Source organism: Grosmannia clavigera (genome assembly GCF_000143105.1).
Source record: "Grosmannia clavigera kw1407 unplaced genomic scaffold GCSC_173, whole genome shotgun sequence".
NCBI lineage: Eukaryota > Fungi > Ascomycota > Sordariomycetes > Ophiostomatales > Ophiostomataceae > Leptographium > Leptographium clavigerum.
Genome location: NW_014040765.1, coordinates 726,042 through 744,875, shown reverse-complemented (window position 1 = coordinate 744,875; position 18,834 = coordinate 726,042). Strand labels below are relative to the sequence as shown.

Here is an 18,834-nt window from a genome sequence, read left to right as displayed (position 1 = left end):
AAGACATTACTAGTCACTTCTACTCCGTACTCTGTATAATGAAGGCAGAAAACAATTGTGGATCAGCAGGGGCACTGCTAAAAACTGGGCAACTATCACTACGATGCTGTGATAGCCCTTTATCCCTGACATGCGCAAATCAGTTGCAATTACAGTGTTTTGCTTTCTCCACAGCGAGACAGGTATCAGTTTTTGGTGCTCGTACTGTTCCTTCTTGAAACGATGCCTTCAAATTACACCGAGTGCCGCTCATTGAATCCCAGGCGATTTACTATGTAACGCTGACTGCTTTATAAATCGATTCACTGGGTTTGTGTCCAACAAAGACATCCCCCGTGGCGCAATTGGATAGCGCGTTAGACTGTTAATAAGCAAATCTAAAGGTTGGTGGTTCAAACCCACCCGGGGGAGTTATTTTTGCAACCGAGTATATTTTTTGCTATCCACTTTTTAAATGCTTCTGCCTGTTCCCGTTGTTGTTGACAAGTTCTTCTTGCGTATTGGGAGGCCGAATTACTCCGTCCTGTTTTTCCTTTTCATCAATCATGAAGAAATGTACTCCGTGCGGAGCAGGATTGTATTAGCACAAGGAGCTCACCACGCTCTACTCCATACACGACCAAGCTTTCTATATAAACCGGCAACAGGCCTCCGTGATCGCAGGAAAGACGGTATGAAACCAGCAACTTGATATTGATTCTGATACGATCGGCTCGAGGAAACACCTGCTTTCAACATAATATACTATGCAGGATAATGGATTGGGCCTGGGCAATTGGGCACGACACGGTCAAAACGTCAAGATATCAAAATTGCTCTACAAAGTACGGCTTCGTCGGCGTCACAGCCAGGACAGGCAACCAGCGAAGAACCTATATGCCACACATCCCGTAGAAATGCAGCTTGGCCCCATCGTGCCCGATTTGTGCTTGGTTGGGGTGGTGTTGTTTTTGTGCCGGGTCGTGTGCTTTAGCAGACTGCAAAGTGATGTCTTTCCTCTTAGGGAACATGCATGCATCGTCGCGTAAATCGGCACACCCGGACAACAGGAAGAGCTTCCAATGACTATTGTAACTGTCGTCCGGTGGTCTCATCTGCGGCAGATTGACGACACGGAACGCGGTCTTACGGCGACTCGCATTGCATATGTGCATTTGCACCGCCGGGCTGCACGCCGCGGCCCGTACTTTTGTGAATCACCGGGCAACGCCCTTGGCTCCAGGACCCAGGAGGACTGGGGATGGTGGACAATTCAACAAGAGGAATGCAAGGAGGGGTCCATGTTTACCGTCTACGCACACTGTACTCCGCACCTCAACGGACTATATCTGAAATGGAACCAAGTCGTGAGAAGCGCATGATGTGGCCTTACCTGGTATGCAAACAGACATACGGAGTATGCCGGACTACTTAGTGAAGTGTTGACGAATGCGTTGTTCTGTCACGAGGAATGCTCCTGCTGACAGATGCCCCATGATCGGGGAACCCCTCCCCCCCAAAATGGAGAATTACAGCGGGCTCATCCAAACTGTTTTCGGTTAACTACCCTGCTCTCTTCCAGGCACCTGCTTTCACCCTCACTCTTTCTGCTTTCCTATCCACACTGCCTCGGAGATCGGTAATAGGGCCCCTGAATCATCCTTGTCTACTCGTACATCATGCTTGTCTACTCGTACTCTTATCTTACATACGCACATGCTGTACCTCAAGGCTAAGCAGGAGGTAAGATGTATCGTATCAAGTATAGCCTGGCTTTCCCCCCCTTCTGTACGAGTATCGAGCCTCTGTTCTACGACGTACTCCGTACAGTTCGGAATGCGCTCCACTTGGCGGGAAGCAATCGATTTTACTCCATATTCATGTCGGAAGACTGTGCTTTGCTGCATATGCAGGTGTGGGCTGTTGATATCCCGGTAGCGGAGACGTACCTTGCTCCATACTCCATAGAAGAGGAGCAGCGCAATTGCCGGTAGCTTGTTTGTTTCGTACGAGCACAGAGTCCCCCCCTCCCCTTGCGTTCAACCGAATCATCGCCCAATGCAGTGCGCTTTGTGCTCGGCTCCTGACGTAAGCCAAATGGCCGCGCGGTTCATTGTGCTAGCAGTACGGAGTACAGCCACTGGACCTCAGGAAACTTGCGATTTCTTCGTACAGGTTCACTAGTCCGCGCATGTAATTTGACATTACCGCCCCGTCTGCGAGAACTCGTGACAACTTGTACGACTCACGCCCTCGTCCTGTGTACTCAGGTGACCCCGAGAGCATCGTTGTGACACGTCCGGACGGAACCCGGGGTGGGAGATACGCTGTGGGGGATTGGATATATGCAAAAGGCACGGAGTAGCAGGCGGTTGGGGTGCTGAAACCACAACAGGCCGTTTCTATATAGCTCACACCACGCTCCCCAACCACGGCCAATGCTTTCAACCGAACGTATGGTATCTTGGCACAGATGCATCACCCCGCGATGAACAAAAAGCCGCGTGCATATACGAATAGATAAGTGCAAGTATGTCCCGCGATGTGAAGCAGATACATAGGAGAGCTTCGCTCGTCAGATATCATTGTAGATAGATAAACCGAACTAGCTGGCGCGCTTAGTCAAGCGACTACTCATGGACACCCCTGCATTTTTTTAAAGGGGCAGCGGCGGTAGCTAAATATACGCAGATACAAGTTCACACGTGATATACGGAGTACGGAGTAGGTTTTCAGTAGTACTCGTACGCGTAGCTTGCTTTTAAGGGATGGAATGTGGAACGCAATTCCTATGAAGCTCTCCGACGTAGAGTAGCAATCAGGAGTACTCTAATTTTAACTGGTCTGTTTTTCTACTCAAACTTTCGTTGTCGACACGACAATAGACGCTTCTTCTTACGCGCCTCTTTGGATTGCGAAGCTGAATGTATGGCCCAGAATGCTCTAGGCGGCGACGCCTTTCATTTTCCTGGCATAAAGATAGCGGTCAGTTGGGCAAGTGGATTATTTGTGCATGGGGAGATAGCGAACCATCGAAGTTAAATGCAGGCGGACAGGAGTGCAGGAAGGGCGTGTGGAGCCGACGGGCCAATGGCGCGCGGCCAGGCGGCCGGGCAAGAGCGGTTGCTTGCACATCTTCTTTGTTCATTAGCGTGCGCCGAGCACAGTATATTTTATAGTGCATAAACGTGTCACCATCGGAGAGAACGGAGCAATAAAGCTCTAGAGCCATGTGCACTTCGTACAGTGCATTGCCCGTCTTATCCGCCTGCATTTAGGCAGATAGATACACGTTGGGCAAGCCCCGTAATGACAGCAAGCTCGATCTACAGCGCGACATCGCTACGTGTACAGGAGATTGCGTGGTACACAGTGTGTAGTCGCAACGCCGTTTCAGCGCACTCTCGTCAAAGCATCGCTGGCCAACAGGCAAAGCGTGCAACGAGGAAAAGAGACATTTTGCGGTTGCGCTTTGGGTACGGAGTAGATTTCAGACATTTTTCTTGAAAGGTTGACTACGACATTGCGTGCTCGTTCTCTTTGAAGAGCCGGATGGACGGGTTTGATGGCATTGTCCTGTTTCGTCGCGTGCGCTCCTCAATTCGCCATCGTCGAGCTTAGACCTAAACAGAACCCCATAGAAAGCTGGAGATGGAATATACCTTGCAGATGCAGTGCCTGGAGTGGCAATTCGGGTATCCACTATCGACTGCAAGGTGCCAACGTGTCCCTTTTCGCTTCTGCTTCACGAGAACATGGGATCGTCTGCACTGCCCCTTGCTTTGGGCCTTCACAGGTTGACGCTCACCACCACTAAAAAGACGAGTAGCCATTCCGGATTTGGTGCATCCCATGATACGGAGTACGGCATGGCGCGCCAGCCCAGCCCAGCCCAGCCCCGGTTTTCTCCCCATACCCGTACTACCGTATGAACTCCCGTACTGGCCAAGTACTCATGCTCGGCTCGTGTACTCGTAATTGCTGCTAAAAGCCCAGCCCGGTCTAGGATCAGCCCCCCCCTAATTGCACCATTCCGCTGTCTTCCGGCCTGGTTCTCTCTGTTTCCATGGCTCTCTTGTCCCTCCCACAGGTTCTGCTTGGGCGTGTACTTGCGAGAGCGACTGTGTTATTGCCCTGGAGGGACCTATCATGCACCACACCCGCTACTACCACACCCCCTCCATCGGCGCCCATTTCCTCATCAAACCTGCAGTAGGTCCCCTTCTCACTCCACTCTCCACTCACCGCCCACCCGCTCTGGAGATACTCACCCAACCTGCCTCCACCGCCTTCCCAGCGTTCTCCTCTTTCCTCTTCTCTCTTTCCTTCCCTTTTACCCTCTCACTTCCTCATATCCTAATCCGCATCCAGTCCGTTCTTTCTTCTTCTCTCCGTTTCCCCCCTCTTCTTCGTCAGTCCCTAGTACCCGATCAACGCAAAGAACTATAATAGGCAATAAACCATTCTTCCGACCTTGTGCTGCCTATCAATGCATCTGCCTGCAAAGAGAACCGCGATCTTCTACAACCGGCATCACCCCGTTATCGACATCGCTCTCTCTCTGCACCTTTGACGCAATCGCCTGTTCTTTGTTGTTGTCGGGTTCCTGGTGACTAGATTGATTCCGACTATTTCCCGACTGCCTCCGGCCTCGATATCCTTGTTGACAACGAGCAAGTCCGCAATTCCACGACCTTCCCTCCACTCTCCACAGCATTTTGCACCCCTCATCTACCACCTATATTGGCCTCGACAGAGCAAGAGCTCTTCCAAGCGACCGACGACAACTGTTTTAGTTCTTATCTGCCACTCTGCACTCGCACGTCAGCCCCCTACCGAGAAGCTCCACATCGTCTGCTCGGCTCTTCGCGCTAGTTGAGGCTTGTGATCGTCAGAACACGGCGGGTTGAAGAGTCATACTCTTCTCCTACCTGTTCAATTCGGCACGGCACACCGGCCGTCTCCGTATGGTTACAGCCGACCTCGCAGAGAGTGTACGATAAGATCTCTTGTTGTTTAACTCTCTTGACTCGCCTCCTCCCACTTCACCCTCTTCCTCTCGACGAGTCAGCCCATCTTCTACGTCCCTTCCTCACGTGGATCGTGCTCTCTACCTCTTTGACAACCGTGAACATCTTCTCGTGGCTTATTAGCTACTCGCCCACCATCTGTTCACAAACAAAACACAATTGACACTCCTTTGTCCAATCATCGACCGTTGATCTTACTTCAACATCATTCTTTACTATTCCAATCGCTCCAATGTTATTATAGCGACCTCCCGTTTTTCTCTTTGCACTCGCTCCGCGTTATCTGGGGTGACTTGCCTGATCTTTTAGACAGCAGTACCTTTGATCATTTTTTTGTTTTCACACACCAACACACATGAGCCTCTGACAACGATACGAATATACTGGCGTTCCTTGCATTTATGTCCTCTACACTCTCGCCCGCTCTAAACGCGCACACCAACTTCTGTCAATTTCCTTCACCTCTCTCGACCACCGCACAACAGTCTCGCTGACTCACCGCGAACGCTCGACATACTTGATTTTGTCGACAAGCTTCGTCACTACATAAATACAGGGAGCTTTCAGACTTCCCCGGAGGAACGAGCCTAGTGTTGTGTGTGCTGTCGACTTGTATCATCTCGTCTTTCGACCTATTTCAACTTTCCCCTTTTCACGATCACGACTATATACCCTTCTCTCTCTGTGCTCTTTTTTTGGTTTTATTGCACCGATTCCGCATCGCCATCCATCCAACTACGCTACCGCGCGGTTTCTCTACCTGGATCTAATTTTTCTATCCCTCGCTCAGAACTGCCGAACCTCAGATCAGAATGTCGTGCCTGCGAGAACACTTCCAGTGTGGTATGGTCCTCGACGGACGCTACCGCACTGTCGCACCCCTCAACCACGGCTCCTTCGGTATGGTCTTTCAGGCCAAGAACATTGAGACCGGCGAGAACGTTGCTATCAAGTGCTTGACTAAGAAGAGTGCTGCTGACGAAGCTGGCTTCGAATTTGCCGTTGACGACCAGTCGGAGGAGCTGGTTCTGCACAGCTTTCTGGGCCGGCACCCAAACATTGTCAACCTTGTCGAGTCGTTTGAAACCGACACTCATGTTTACATTGTCCTCGAGTTCTGTCAGCGCGGTGACCTGTACGAGGCTATCCGCAACGGCCAGGGTCCGCTCGAGACCGAGCACGTTCGCCGCTTCATGCTGGAATTGATCAATGCTGTTGAATATATCCACTCGAAGGGCATTTACCACCGTGACATCAAGCCTGAGAATATCTTTCTATCGCAGTCAGGTTCCATGAAGCTGGGAGACTTCGGTCTCGCCACCACTGATAAGTGGACCTACGAAACTACAGTCGGCAGCGACCGTTACATGTCTCCGGAGCAGTTTGACTCGGCCGGTGCTGGCTACTCCCCGGCGCAGGCTGATATCTGGGCCATTGGTATTTGCCTGCTCAACATTCTCTTTTCTCGCAATCCCTTCACGACGCCTACGGAGTCTGACCCGTTGTTCCTCGACTTTTCTCGCGACAAGCAATCCCTGTTCGACGTGTTCCCGTCCATGTCTCTGGATACCTATGAGGTGATTGTCCAGTGCATGAATTTGGATCCGACGAAGCGTTCTTTAATCGGCGCGCGCAATGCTCTGTACCGCTTGGTTAGCTTTACTACTTTGGACGAAGCCCTTGATGAGTTCTGCTCGGCAGATTGTCGGGTCGTCGCCTCCGCTAACCGGGAGCCTCTGCGCACGCCATCAGTCCAGAGCCCTCAGATCGAATGCGGCAATGCTTTTCCATGGGCAAAGGCTTTGCATGCAAACTCGCTGCTCGATATGCGTCAGCTGAGTGCCATTCCTGATAATGAGAGCTGTTACACCGAGGAGCTTTTCTCGAAGTCTGAAGCCACAAACTCTGACTGGATGTCTGCCATGACCGGTGAGACTCCGTCGATGGCTTCGGTCCTCGACTCAAGCTTTGGTGCCTCCATGAGCTCGTTTGCACTCAGCCAGCCGAAGTCGAAACAGCTACAACTGCCACAGTCAGGACGGGCTCTTGCTGACAGGGTGTCACCCATGGCCGGCTCACTTCCAATTGCCATGTCCCGGACCCGCAACGCGCCAGACATGTCACTGGTATTCGGCCGTAAGGATGCCGTGTCCAAGAGCTGGAGTGATATGTGGGATGAAGAAGAGGAAGAGGAGGAGGAGCGTGCAAAACAGCTGGAGGCCCTGAAGAAGCTCAATGCTAGGACCTGGAGCCAGGACGGTGCACTGGATGGTGCCGAGCGAAAGCTGGTCGTCGAAGATGACAACACCCCTCGCCAGGGTTTGTCCCCGGCGACCAAGTCATTGGCCATGGATGCGTCTGTTTCACTGAAGCACTCTGCTCTTGCCAATGTTCATGATGACAGCGCCGATGATCTCTTCTTCGCGGATCCGCTTCAAGACGAGAAGGCTGAGCACGAGCATTCCAAGGATGTGTTTCCTAGCCTTGTGGCACGGTCTCATCTTCCCGACGCTGCCAAGTCGCCATCGGCTTTGGACAAGTGGGTGGCGTTGGGCGAGAGGCGCCGGGCACACACTGGCTCTTCTTCAGGGTCGAAGAGCTCGACATCCCAGCAGGGCTGGACGATGCGCACGGGGTTTCAAAGCGAAAATGCTCTTGGGTACGGCTACAACTCAACATCGGGACATGCTTGGGATCACCACAGCGGGTCTCCTCCTCGCCAGGCACACCACATCACCTCTACCCACAATGTGTCTTCGATTGGTTTTCACAGTAGCCCGAACAAATTGAACGCGGGCAAGGACCGTACCAAGGGATGCCCTTGGAACAAAGGTCGAGGCTGGAATTGGGGCTGGCGCCGGGACAGACGCGTCGATTTCACCGACCTTGAATGGGTTGGTGGCTGGTAGGAAAGGAGACTTGCTCCTTGGCCTAGCCACCACTTGTATTTGGACTAATATTTTTTTTTCATCAACGCCTCTAGGCGACTGGGGTAGGATCTGCTGACTATGGGTTGTCGGTTTCTTTGATCTTTCTGATCTTTCTCTCTCATTTTACATTGTGTTTTCTTACCTGTTTCTTCTCATGTTGGCGGGTATTTTATTTTCATTTGTACAGACCGCATTCATCCGGCATTCCTTGTCGGGTTACAAAAAAAGAGCATGATGGGGAAGGTATCTGACGAAAACGACGAAACCTCAGAATAGGTGCATCTCTTTTATCGCCTCTCTTTTATTTTCATTTCCTTTTTTCTCCTGCATGACGAGACGGCGTTTGGGAACGACTGAGACTGATTGAGAGTCAAACTGGTCGAGGTGTATTTTTCTTCGGAGTTGGAAGCTTTTTGGGGATCACAGTGGCGCACCCATAAGTCAGCATTTCTGTTTGGTTGATGAAATTCGATATAGTTCAAGTCGCTTTCTGCGTATTAGATAGTAACCATAGTATATACCAGAAGTTACCCATTTGCAACTTCAATTGAAGCTCGTGACAATGTGATTGAAAGGAGCCTAGTGTGATGCAAGCCAAACGCGCTAGCGCGTGTTGCAAAGATCAGGAGATATGCATTGCAGATGTCAGCAGATAGCGGAAAATGAAACCTACGTGCTCTGTACTCGGTAGGTGGTGATAAGCCGTTTTGTGATATCTGGTTGGGCGAAGGCGTTCGCGAGCGTTCGCATTAGCTGGTACTCGTACTTTGCGTATCGTGTAATGAATTTTGCAGCTTGGACAGAAATCTCGTGGGAAGCTCGATAGATAAGAGCATATCGAAGATTCGCTTCGAGCAAGGTATTTTAGCTGCAATGTTGTGTCATACAACGTAGATAAAGGACTCTGTTAGTATATTTGCGATGTAGTTTACTAGTATTTGTTTGGTAACTTCGTAACTAGCTCCAACCTGCCTATTCTGCCCTTTCAACCTCGCTCTGTGCTTTCGCACCTACTTCTGTATCATTTCGGGTGTGAGAAGGATTGCGTGTGCACAGATACATTCAATTGCTTATTTGCGACGCCTCGTTCGTCCCTCTCCCAAACAGCAACGGAAACAGCAACGGGAAAGAGCTTGCTACAGCACCGGGCGGCACCTTCTTATCGTGGAGACTAGGTTTGATTATCACGGCAGGCGCTTAGGAACGCGAAAAAGGCTTGAAAAAGGCTTGAAAAACGGGCAATCCTACAAACCTTGGCTGTGTTGGTCAACTTCCGGACCGTCCTCTCTCCTCCCTCATGGCCCCGGCCGACGCGTCCAATACGTCCAGCGGAAACGATGCGGCGGCCATGACGGACGATAACAGCCAAGCGCACGCGGCGGCTTCTCTGCAGCGCAACGACAGCGTATCGTCAGCCGGCTTCTACTTCCAGGGCGTGCAGTTCGCACCCGACGGCGACGGCGATGGCGACGACTCATCTCGGCTGCTGGACGACGGCCAGCGTGATCCTTTCGACGACGGTGATGTGGGCAGCCGGAGAGGGGCAGGAGAGTGGCCTCCCTTGAGGCGGCGAAGGTGAGCTTCCATCTTCTTTTCTGCTGTCTCTCTCTCTCCACCAGAGCACGTGAGCACGTGAGCAGCCTTTGGGAGCATGCACTGACTGGTATTTCGCAGGTCGTCCATTGGAGCACGCCTCGCCGCCCTGACCGAGATTGGAGGTGTCAACAGCATCCGCTCGTTCACCCGGAGCTGGCAGCGTGCGGCTGGCTTCACCGAGGTCATACCGCAGCCGCCGTCGTTTGTCTTTGCCGCCGATCAAGAGCCGATATTCGGCGCTCCGAACTCCGAGGCGTACGGCCGCAGCTTTGTCGACGAGGAAGCTGTGGGGACACCATTGACGTCCGATAACACCCTGCCTTCGGCTGCGCCGTCCGAACCGGGTGGCAGTAATCTGGCTACGGACCAACAGGACGGCCTGGATGATGCAGAGAATGCGGAGCACAAGAGCCTGCTCGGGTCATCCGGGCTGACGCGTGCGTTTCGAGCTGGCAGCACGTCGTCCATCTTTGGGTATCCGCCGCATCTGGCATCCGCTGCGGTGGGGGGTGCTGGCCTCCTGGGCACATCTCCTGTCATTGGCAGCTATGGGTCGCCCGGGTCGTACCGGTCGTATCGGTCATATCCGTACGGCTCTGTCAGCTCGGCAGCCGGCCTGACGTACGACACCATGACCGGCCGCCGCGGCAGCGGCTTGGCGTCTGGATCAATGACCCAAGCGGGGTCGCTGTGGCGGCGGCAACAGCAGCATCAGCATCAGCATCAGCATCAGCATCAGCCGGGCCCGGAGGTAGAGGAAGTGGAAGCTATTGGCGAAGACGTCGGACTGATAGCGACCCTTGACGAGCGGCCGGCCATCCTGGTCAAAGAGGTCGAGGAGGACGGCAAGATCATCCTGACGGTCGAGGGCCAGTCTACGCTGCCGCAGACCATCTTCAACTCGATCAATGTTCTGATTGGCGTGGGGCTGCTGAGTCTGCCGATGGGCATCCGGTATGCTGGCTGGATCTGCGGCATGACGACGCTGCTGATGGCGGCTGTCGTCACGGCCTACACGGCGCGGCTGCTGGCCAAGTGCATGGACCTGGACCCGGTCGTCATCACCTTCTCAGACCTGGCGTTTATCTCGTTTGGCCCGCGGGCGCGCGTGATGACCAGTCTGCTGTTCACAGTGGAGCTGATGGCGGCGTGTGTGGCGCTTGTCGTGCTCTTCGCCGACTCGCTGGGCCTGCTGTTCCCGGGCTTGCTGACAGCGCTCGAGTGGAAGGCTCTCTGCTGTGTGATCATGATACCCCTGAACTTTCTTCCGATGCGGTTGCTGAGTGTGACCAGCATCATCGGCATCGTCTGTTGTTTTAGCAGTGAGTGAGATGCTTTTCCGTTGTTCGCTCTAGATGCTGACAGGATCTCCGTGCAGTTGTCTCCATTGTCGTCATTGACGGCTTCACCAAGAAGACGTCGCCCGGCTCGCTGCTGCAGCCGGCGGCTACGTACATGTTCCCGGCCAACTGGCTGACGCTGCCGCTGTCGTTTGGCCTTCTCATGTCGCCCTGGGGCGGCCACAGCGTGTTTCCAAATGTGAGAGCGTGCTGTGCATAGAAGCGTGTGTGCGTCGTGCTGACTGGTCTGTGACAGATCTACCGTGACATGCGACATCCAGCCAAGTATGCCAAGGCCGTGAAGGTGACGTTTTCGTTTACTGTAAGTTGGCCATTTCCTCCTGCAAGCCCCACGCGAGCTTTCACTGATGCGGCTGTCAGTACTTTCTGGACGTCACGACGGCTGTGGTTGGACTGCTCATGTTTGGTGACGATGTCATGGACGAGATCACAGCCAACATTCTGTCAACATCCGGGTATCCACGGGCGCTTACGCTTCTTCTCTGTGTCATGATCGCCATCATCCCGCTGACCAAGATTCCACTCAATGCACGACCCATCATCACGACGATCGAGGTACTGGCGGGCACGCATCAACAGGTGGCGGCCGATGCGCCAGGACAGGTCGGCCGGACCATTGTCAAGGTGGCCATCCGCGTGCTGACGATCCTGTCCTTCTTTGCCATTTCGGTCGTCTTTCCGGCTTTCGACAGCATCATGGCCTTTATGGGCAGCGCGCTATGCTTCACGATCTGCGTCACTTTGCCGATATTGTTTCATCTGAAGCTCTTTGGTAACAGTCTGTCGGGCAGAGACAAGGTGCTCCAGTATGCCATGCTGTCGCTGTCGATCGTGCTCTCGGTCGTGGGCACAGTCTGGTCATTCCTGCCGAAGAGTCTTTTGGGTGTGGAGTAGACGGTGCTGCCGCACGTTCCGTCGTATATGCCTCAGGAGAACATCATCATCGTCATCATCACGTACACACATAGCACAGCAACACGTCTGAGTATACAATTTTAAAAGATTTTTTTTTTTGGTTATGTGACGAGATGTTTACACACATGCATATTGGTTCTGGGAGTCTATATGAACTAGCCATACCTTCACAAGCCGCCAATGTTTCCCCCTTTTTTTTGTTCTTCTTTCTGACAAGACAAATAGCCGCATGTTCAGCAGAATCACCCAAAGACAAAAAATTACGCCCAGGTGTCCAGGTTGGTCAGAATGCATCCGTGGTCGTCGCCACGCGGCACCAGCTGGCCGATACGGAAGATACGCTCGCCAGCAGCCTCGAGGGTGGCGGTGACGTGGGCAACCTCTTCGGGAGCAGCGGCTAGGACCATGCCGATGCCGTTGTTGAAAGTGCGAGCCATCTCGGGGGGCACGACATTGCCCTGCTGACGCAGCCAGGCAAAGACGGGTGGAACGGGCCAGGAGGCGACGTCGATAGAAGCCGAGAGGTGGTCGGGGAGCATGCGAGGGACGTTTTCGGTGAGGCCGCCGCCGGTGATGTGGGCGAGGCCCTTGATGCGCTCAACGACCTGCAACAGCGAGCGGACATAAATGCGAGTGGGAGTGAGCAGGGCGGCGCCAAGAGTGGTGGCACCGGCAGCAGCAGTGCCAGCAGTGGACCACGGCACGGGAGAGGAGTAAGGCAAGCCAGAACGGTCGACAATGCGGCGGACGAGCGAGAAGCCGTTGGAGTGGACGCCACTGGAGGCGAGGCCGAGCAGGACGTCGCCGGCAACGAGGTCGGCGGTACGCGGCAGACGAGCGGACTCGTGCATGACGCCGATGGCGGCTCCGGCAGCATCATACTCGTCATCCTGGTACATGCCGGGCATCTCAGCAGTCTCGCCGCCGACGAGGGCACAGCCAGACTCACGACAGCCGGCAGCAACACCCTCGACAAAGGCAGCGGCGACATCGCTGTTGAGACGACTGCAGCCGATGTAGTCGAGGAACATGAGAGGACGGGCGCCCTGGACGACGAGGTCGTTGACGTTCATGGCGACGAGGTCGATGCCGACAGTGTCGTGCTTGCCGATGTCGAGAGCGATCTTAAGTTTGGTGCCGACGCCGTCGATGGCGCCAACGATGATGGGCAGGGCCGAAGAGGTCAGGTTGGCTTTGGCCAAGTCGACCTCGCCGCCGAAGCCACCGATTTCGGCATCGGCTCCGGGAATGGCGGTGGAGGCGACGGCCTTTTTGATGCGCTGGACGAGTTGGTTGCCGGCCTCGATGCTGACGCCGGCGTCGGCATAGGAGAGAGAGGTGGGAGCAGCAGCAACAGAAGGAGAAGACTTGCGGAAGGCGCGGTGAGCAATATCTTTGCGGAACTGCATGCCGTCAAAGCGGATAAGCGGTAGGCCGTGGGCGTAAGCCTTGGCAACAGCAGCCTCGAGAGTCTCAGCCGTGGCGGTAGCAGCAATGACACGACCTCCAGCAGTCTTCAAGGCGCCAGAGACAGGATCGCGCGTAGTGCCAGCGTGGAAGATGGAGATGTCGGAGCCGACAGCAGGTTCGCCAACGGTCATGGGCGTGCCCTTGGGATAGGAACCGGGATAGCCGGGAGCAGCAACGACGACGGTGGCGCTAAAACGGTTCTCAGTGTGAATATCGACCGCGTCGAGACAGCCGTGGCAGCAGGCGAGCATGACCTGGGCGAGATCGGTATCGGACGAAAGCAGAGGCAAAACCGTCTGGGTCTCGGGGTCGCCGAAGCGGACATTGTACTCGAGGACCTTGGGAACGCCGGCAGGCGAGATCATGAGGCCGGTGAAGAGAATACCGCGGAAGGGGGCCCACTCCTTGCGCATGCCGGCGATGGTAGGCTGCAGGATGTCGCGGTCGACCAGCTCGAGGAGGGCGGGCGTGGCGAGAGCAGTGGGAGCATAACAGCCCATGCCGCCAGTGTTGGGGCCGCGGTCTCCGTCAAAGATGCGCTTGTGATCCTGGGCGGCAGGCAGAGAGCGGAAGGAGTGGCCGTCGCAAAAGGTGAGGATGCTGAGTTCATCGCCATCGAGAAACTCTTCGATGACGACCTCGGCACCAGCAGCAGCACCAAACTCGAGATCGACCATGATGGCACGAAGGGCTGCGAGAGCCTCCTGGCGCGTGTGGGGGAGAATAACGCCTTTTCCGGCAGCGATGCCATCGGCCTTGATCACGACAGCCGGCACAGCAGTCTCGGGGGTAGGACGACGGTCGGCGGGGACGAGCTGCTCGACGTAGCGGCAGGCAGCGTCAAAGTCGCGGAAGTTGCGGTAGGCCGCAGTCGGAATGCTGTGGCGCTGCATAAAGTCCTTGCTGAAAGCCTTGCTGGCTTCAAGTCGAGCAGCTGCTTTGCTGGGCCCAAAACAGGCGATGCCGGCATCACGGAACGTGTCAACGATGCCGGCCACCAGCGGCGCCTCGGGTCCCGGAACCACCAGCCCGACGTTTTCGCGGCGAGCCAGCGCCACCAGCGATGCAAAGTCCTCGGCCGTTGCTGTCGTTGCCGCCACGTTTTCTGTCTTGGCCGTCGACGCCGTGCCACCGTTGCCCGGCACCGCCAGGATGCGGCCGACGCGCGGCGACTGGGCTAGCTTCCATGCGAGGGCGTGCTCGCGGCCGCCGTTGCCGACGAGGAGAACTGTCAGCGGTTCCATTGGGAAGAGGCTGAAGAGAAGACGAGTTGGTGAGTCGATACGAGTCCAGACCAATGCGGCCACTCGATGCAAGACGTGCAGATTTCAGATCGACCACGGACCAGTCGAACAGCAGTGATCGCCGGTTGGTCTGCTTGCCTTGCTTTCCTGGTCCATCTATTTTTTTTTTTTTTTTTTTGTCACCCGCGCCCTCCTCTCGCCAAAGCCTCGTTCGTCTAGTCAGCCATCCCGCTCCGACTCCTTCATTTTTTTTCACTATTTTTTTTTTTTTTTCACAGCTGTTAGTCAACCCCGCCCCCGCTATCGGGCGAATTGCCCAATCGACCAGTTAGACTTGTGGGTCTACGCCACACCCAAGGCTAGCCGCTCGCTTAACGCACTACACTGCATAGAAGAGACAAGGCTAGTATTGTTTTCAACATGGATGACAAGCAAGACAAGCTTTTCTGTCTTCGTCTACAGACACACAATGGCCACGACACCGGCTGCAACGACAGCCGTCCCGGTGGCTGCCGCATCGCCCGCCGAATCGCTCGAAGCTGCCCTCGGCATGATCGCCGGCTTTCAGCACCGCCACAAGAATCAGCACCGCCTGTCGGCCTACTGGTGGGCGCCCTTCCAGCAGCTGCGGCGACATGCCGAGAAGCTGCGCGAAGAGCTGCACGCCCAGCAGCAGCTACAACAGAAGAAGCAGCAGCAGAAGCGACCGTCGAGGAAGCGGGACGTCGTCAGCGACGCTCCGACACAGCGCGCTCGCTGGATGCAGTCGAACCTGGTCCCAAAAGCGTATCTGTACGTGGAGTCGTTCAGTCTCTGCAGCGGGCTGTCCAGCTGAACCATGTCTAACATACGTCTTCACAGCGCCTTCTCCCGCCTCGTCGTCGACAAGCAGTTTGCCCCGCTCGGCCTGCTACTACTAGCCGTCCTCGCCCAGATTCGAGCCGTGCTCGTGTTCGTTATCCACGAGGACGAACCAACCGCGGCCGAAAGCCGGGAAAGTCGGGAAAGTCAGGAAAGTCAGAAACTACCTGCAGATCAAGGACGAGCCGCCACTGGCACACGAGAAAAACGACGGGCTGGCGACGGCAACGACGACCTCGGCGAGGCCGTCACACGGGCGGCCCAAAAACCAACGATAGAGGCAGCAAGACAGCCGAGGCAGCCGGAAGGCAACGAAGAACACGGCAGCATAAACACTACCAAGGCGGACAGGAAAGAGAAGGACAAGAAGAAGGAGAAACAGAGGAAGAGGAAGCGCGGCGGAGATGAGTTCGACAACCTGTTCAGCGGCCTTCTCTGAAGCTTGGCAGATAAGATGCTCTGCTTTCAACCGTTTCTGCTGTTTTTACTTATACCTCTTACGATACCCCAATGCAAGTAACAGCCATCTGTGATCACCGTTTAAATAGCTACCAAAAAGACCTAACCTATTCTTTACTTTACAGAACAACGAGAACGCGCTTGAAACCCGTCCCTGATCAGAAGCCTCCCTTCATCCTTCCTCCCATCCGAAGTTAAAGCGTTAAAAGAAAATAGGAAAAGGGCCTGAAAATCATTTGACACACTGGTGAAAAGGGGGTTCTTGGCTCTTGTTTTTTGCGTTTCTTCCAAACGCCATGTCTCTTCCTAGCCCTACCGCCAATACGTCGACGTCGATGTGATATCTGTTGGCCGCACGAAAAACACGAAAAACCACAATACAATAAATAAGCAGGGCGATGCGACCGAGCACAAGACAGTAATGAAGCATAGAAGCAAAGCACGCCCGTCGTGCTTTCCGTCTTTTGCTGGCTCTCCGACGTCACCGGACAGGCTGCTTTAGAAACTGTGCCACAAACCGTGCTCATACCCATAAGCTTCCTAGGCATGGTAGCGGCTGTATGACCAGATGCGAGCGCGCATGTCGCCAGAACCCGTGGCAAAGTAGCTGCCTGCCGGGCTGGGAGCCACCGAGATGACAGAGTTCTTGTGGCCCTGCAGCATGAGCTGCGTGTTGCCTGTGCGCGGATCCCAGAACTGGACGCCCCGGTCCTTCGAGCCTGACATGACCCATGCGGCATCGGGCGTGAGCGCCACGGAAAGCACAAAGTCCTGTTTATCTTGTTAGCGGGAAGCAGAAGACGCAGAAGCAGAAGCAGAACAAGGAACATGTCCACGTACCCGGTGTCCCTCGAATGTCTTCACGCAGCGGCCACCCTTAGGGCCCTGGTTCGGAATCCCCCGTGGGGCCGCGAGCTCCCACATCTTGATCGTCTTGTCCAGACTGCCGCTGACAAGGTCCTTGCCGTTCGGTGAAAATGCAACGCTATAGACGCTGTCTTTGTGGCCATCCGGGCCCTCCAGCCGCTCCACCAGATAGCCGTGCTGGATGTCCCACACGCGCACGCTCTTGTCCAACGAGCCGGCCGCAACATACTTCGTGTCCGGAGAGATGGCCACCGTCGTCACACCATCCTCAATCGTCAGAGTGAGAACGCTCTGGCCCGTCTCAATGTCCCAAAGGCGTACCGTCCTGTCGCCGCTTCCAGACGCAATCGTCCGGCCGTCGCGTGCAAAGTCGAGCGAGTAAATGTCCTGTTCATGGCCTGCAAACGTGTTCCGGATCGTGCGCGACTGGATGTCCCAGACACGGATAAGCTTGTCCTCTGCACCCGTGGCGAGGTACTTGCCATCCGGACTGAAGCACACGCTCCGAATGTAGAGGTCGCCCGAGATGTCCACCGAGTCGTCCTGGAGCACGCAGAGCTTCTCGCCCGTCTGCACGTCGTAGATCTGTGCCGAGCGGTTGCAGCCCGTCGCCACGTATTTGCCGTCTGCGCTGAAGCGGACGCAGCATACAACGCTCTCGTGCTGCAGCGTGTGCACCAGATCCACGTCCAGCACACGGGGCACGTGCTGGTTGAAGATCACAAACCAGTCATCCCGCGTTTTTTTGTAGTGTGCCGGCAGGCGCTCCAGGTCCACGTCGCCCAGAGCGTTATTTCCGTGGTTGGCCGGAGCCATCTGCATGCGCGCGTGATCGGGCGTAGGGTGCGACGCCACCTGGGGTGACTGGCCCGGGCCAGGATATGGCACTGGAGTGTTGATCTGAGGAGTGGCTGGACCACCCGCAGGCGGCCTGCCAATGGGGCGCTTAACCGGACCAGGCGAAGCCGTGCTGGGAGGAGGCTGCGACGGGAAGCCACCCGGTGCAGGAGGCTGGCCGTATTGCTGCTGGCCAAATGGCTGAGATGGTGGAGGTGGAGGAGGAGGGCCCTGAAGGCCTGGAGGTGGCTGCTGCTGCAGCTGGTGTGGCGGAGGTTGCTGGTCCTGCGGCGGCGGTGGTGCAAGGCCAGACTGGCCTCCCTGGCCGGCCATGATAGCGGCGAAGACATTATTTCCCATCCCGAGATTCGGTGGCTGTGGCGGGCCGCCGTGCTGAGGCGGACCCGACATGGGGCCTTGAGGACCACCACGTTCTCCGAGCTGGCGACGAAGCAGGGCAATCTCTTCCTCGTATCTATGCAAACAAAACTGTCAGCCGTCACGTCACGTACCACGGCTCTTAGTCGATCAAGAGGCCAAGCTGTGCTCACTTCTGCTTCACGTTGATGTGCGTCTGCTCCATGGTGTAGACCTTTTCGCGGATGAGCTGCATCTCGTTGACCTGTTGCTGGACTGTGAGGAATAGCTATTAGCCTTGCGGTCGGCATACAAAAGTTCAAGCTTTGGGGGAAAGTATAAAATCGATAAAAGAGGCAGAGATACGAGAGATGGGAGATGGACTCACTCTGATGCTCGTAGTTCTCACTGGCGCGCATCTGAGATTCAAACTCGGAGCGAATCTGGTCGAGGAGCTCATTGAGACGACCACCTCCATTGCTGGGAGGGACAGCGCCCATCCCGCGATGGCCACCGTACATAGACATTATGACAATAATGCACAGGAGCTTTCAGACGATGCAAAAGGACAAGACAGAGGTGACAGCAGCGAATCCAAGTCGCTATGAGCAAGCTGCACGAGCAAACACACGAGACAGATATATCGAAATAACCGGCCGGCGATGCAGCCGATCGACTTTGTCTGGACGGAGCTCTTCTCGTTTCCCCCTATGCTTGTAGTGCTGTTGATAGGATGGGGTAAATAAAGTCGAATCGAGTCGAGGACAAGCACACGAAAAACGGGCGCTAAAAGTTGCGGAAGAAAAGGAAGAAAAGGGTGGGGGAGAAGGGGGAGGAAGAAGGGGTTGCCGAGAGCCGAAAGGCGAAAGGCGAGCAGAAGATGAATGGTGTAGTGGTTGTGACAATGTTGATGGAAAGATGTTTGGAG

General features: G+C 55.1%; 6 protein-coding genes across 6 annotated transcripts; 4 read left to right on the top strand and 2 right to left on the bottom strand.

Annotated features, from left to right (window-relative positions):
* Nucleotides 1-1,061: 1,061 nt before the first annotated feature.
* CMQ_7728 (uncharacterized protein) lies at nucleotides 1,062-1,361 on the top strand (the record flags this gene model as incomplete). Its single annotated transcript, XM_014314733.1, has 1 exon — nucleotides 1,062-1,361. The coding sequence occupies one exon, from the start codon at nucleotides 1,062-1,064 to the stop codon at nucleotides 1,359-1,361; it is 300 nt and encodes a 99-aa protein (XP_014170208.1).
* Nucleotides 1,362-5,821: 4,460 nt separating this feature from the next.
* CMQ_7139 (serine/threonine-protein kinase) lies at nucleotides 5,822-7,918 on the top strand (the record flags this gene model as incomplete). The annotated part of the gene is made up of 1 exon (XM_014314144.1): nucleotides 5,822-7,918. The coding sequence occupies one exon, from the start codon at nucleotides 5,822-5,824 to the stop codon at nucleotides 7,916-7,918; it is 2,097 nt and encodes a 698-aa protein (XP_014169619.1).
* A 1,318-nt stretch (nucleotides 7,919-9,236) lies between these two features.
* On the top strand, nucleotides 9,237-11,790 carry CMQ_7037 (vacuolar amino acid transporter 1; the record flags this gene model as incomplete). The annotated part of the gene is made up of 5 exons (XM_014314042.1): nucleotides 9,237-9,514; nucleotides 9,614-10,857; nucleotides 10,914-11,074; nucleotides 11,132-11,197; nucleotides 11,257-11,790. 5 exons carry the CDS (start codon nucleotides 9,237-9,239, stop codon nucleotides 11,788-11,790), a joined length of 2,283 nt encoding a protein of 760 aa, XP_014169517.1.
* A 281-nt stretch (nucleotides 11,791-12,071) lies between these two features.
* On the bottom strand, nucleotides 12,072-14,525 carry CMQ_7161 (bifunctional purine biosynthesis protein; the record flags this gene model as incomplete). Its single annotated transcript, XM_014314166.1, has 1 exon — nucleotides 12,072-14,525. The coding sequence occupies one exon, from the start codon at nucleotides 14,523-14,525 to the stop codon at nucleotides 12,072-12,074; it is 2,454 nt and encodes an 817-aa protein (XP_014169641.1).
* A 469-nt stretch (nucleotides 14,526-14,994) lies between these two features.
* CMQ_7552 (uncharacterized protein) lies at nucleotides 14,995-15,825 on the top strand (the record flags this gene model as incomplete). The annotated part of the gene is made up of 2 exons (XM_014314557.1): nucleotides 14,995-15,317; nucleotides 15,387-15,825. 2 exons carry the CDS (start codon nucleotides 14,995-14,997, stop codon nucleotides 15,823-15,825), a joined length of 762 nt encoding a protein of 253 aa, XP_014170032.1.
* Nucleotides 15,826-16,385: 560 nt separating this feature from the next.
* CMQ_7091 (transcriptional repressor tup1) lies at nucleotides 16,386-18,433 on the bottom strand (the record flags this gene model as incomplete). The annotated part of the gene is made up of 4 exons (XM_014314096.1): nucleotides 16,386-16,616; nucleotides 16,686-18,024; nucleotides 18,101-18,182; nucleotides 18,295-18,433. The coding sequence occupies 4 exons, from the start codon at nucleotides 18,431-18,433 to the stop codon at nucleotides 16,386-16,388; spliced, it is 1,791 nt and encodes a 596-aa protein (XP_014169571.1).
* Nucleotides 18,434-18,834: the final 401 nt, after the last annotated feature.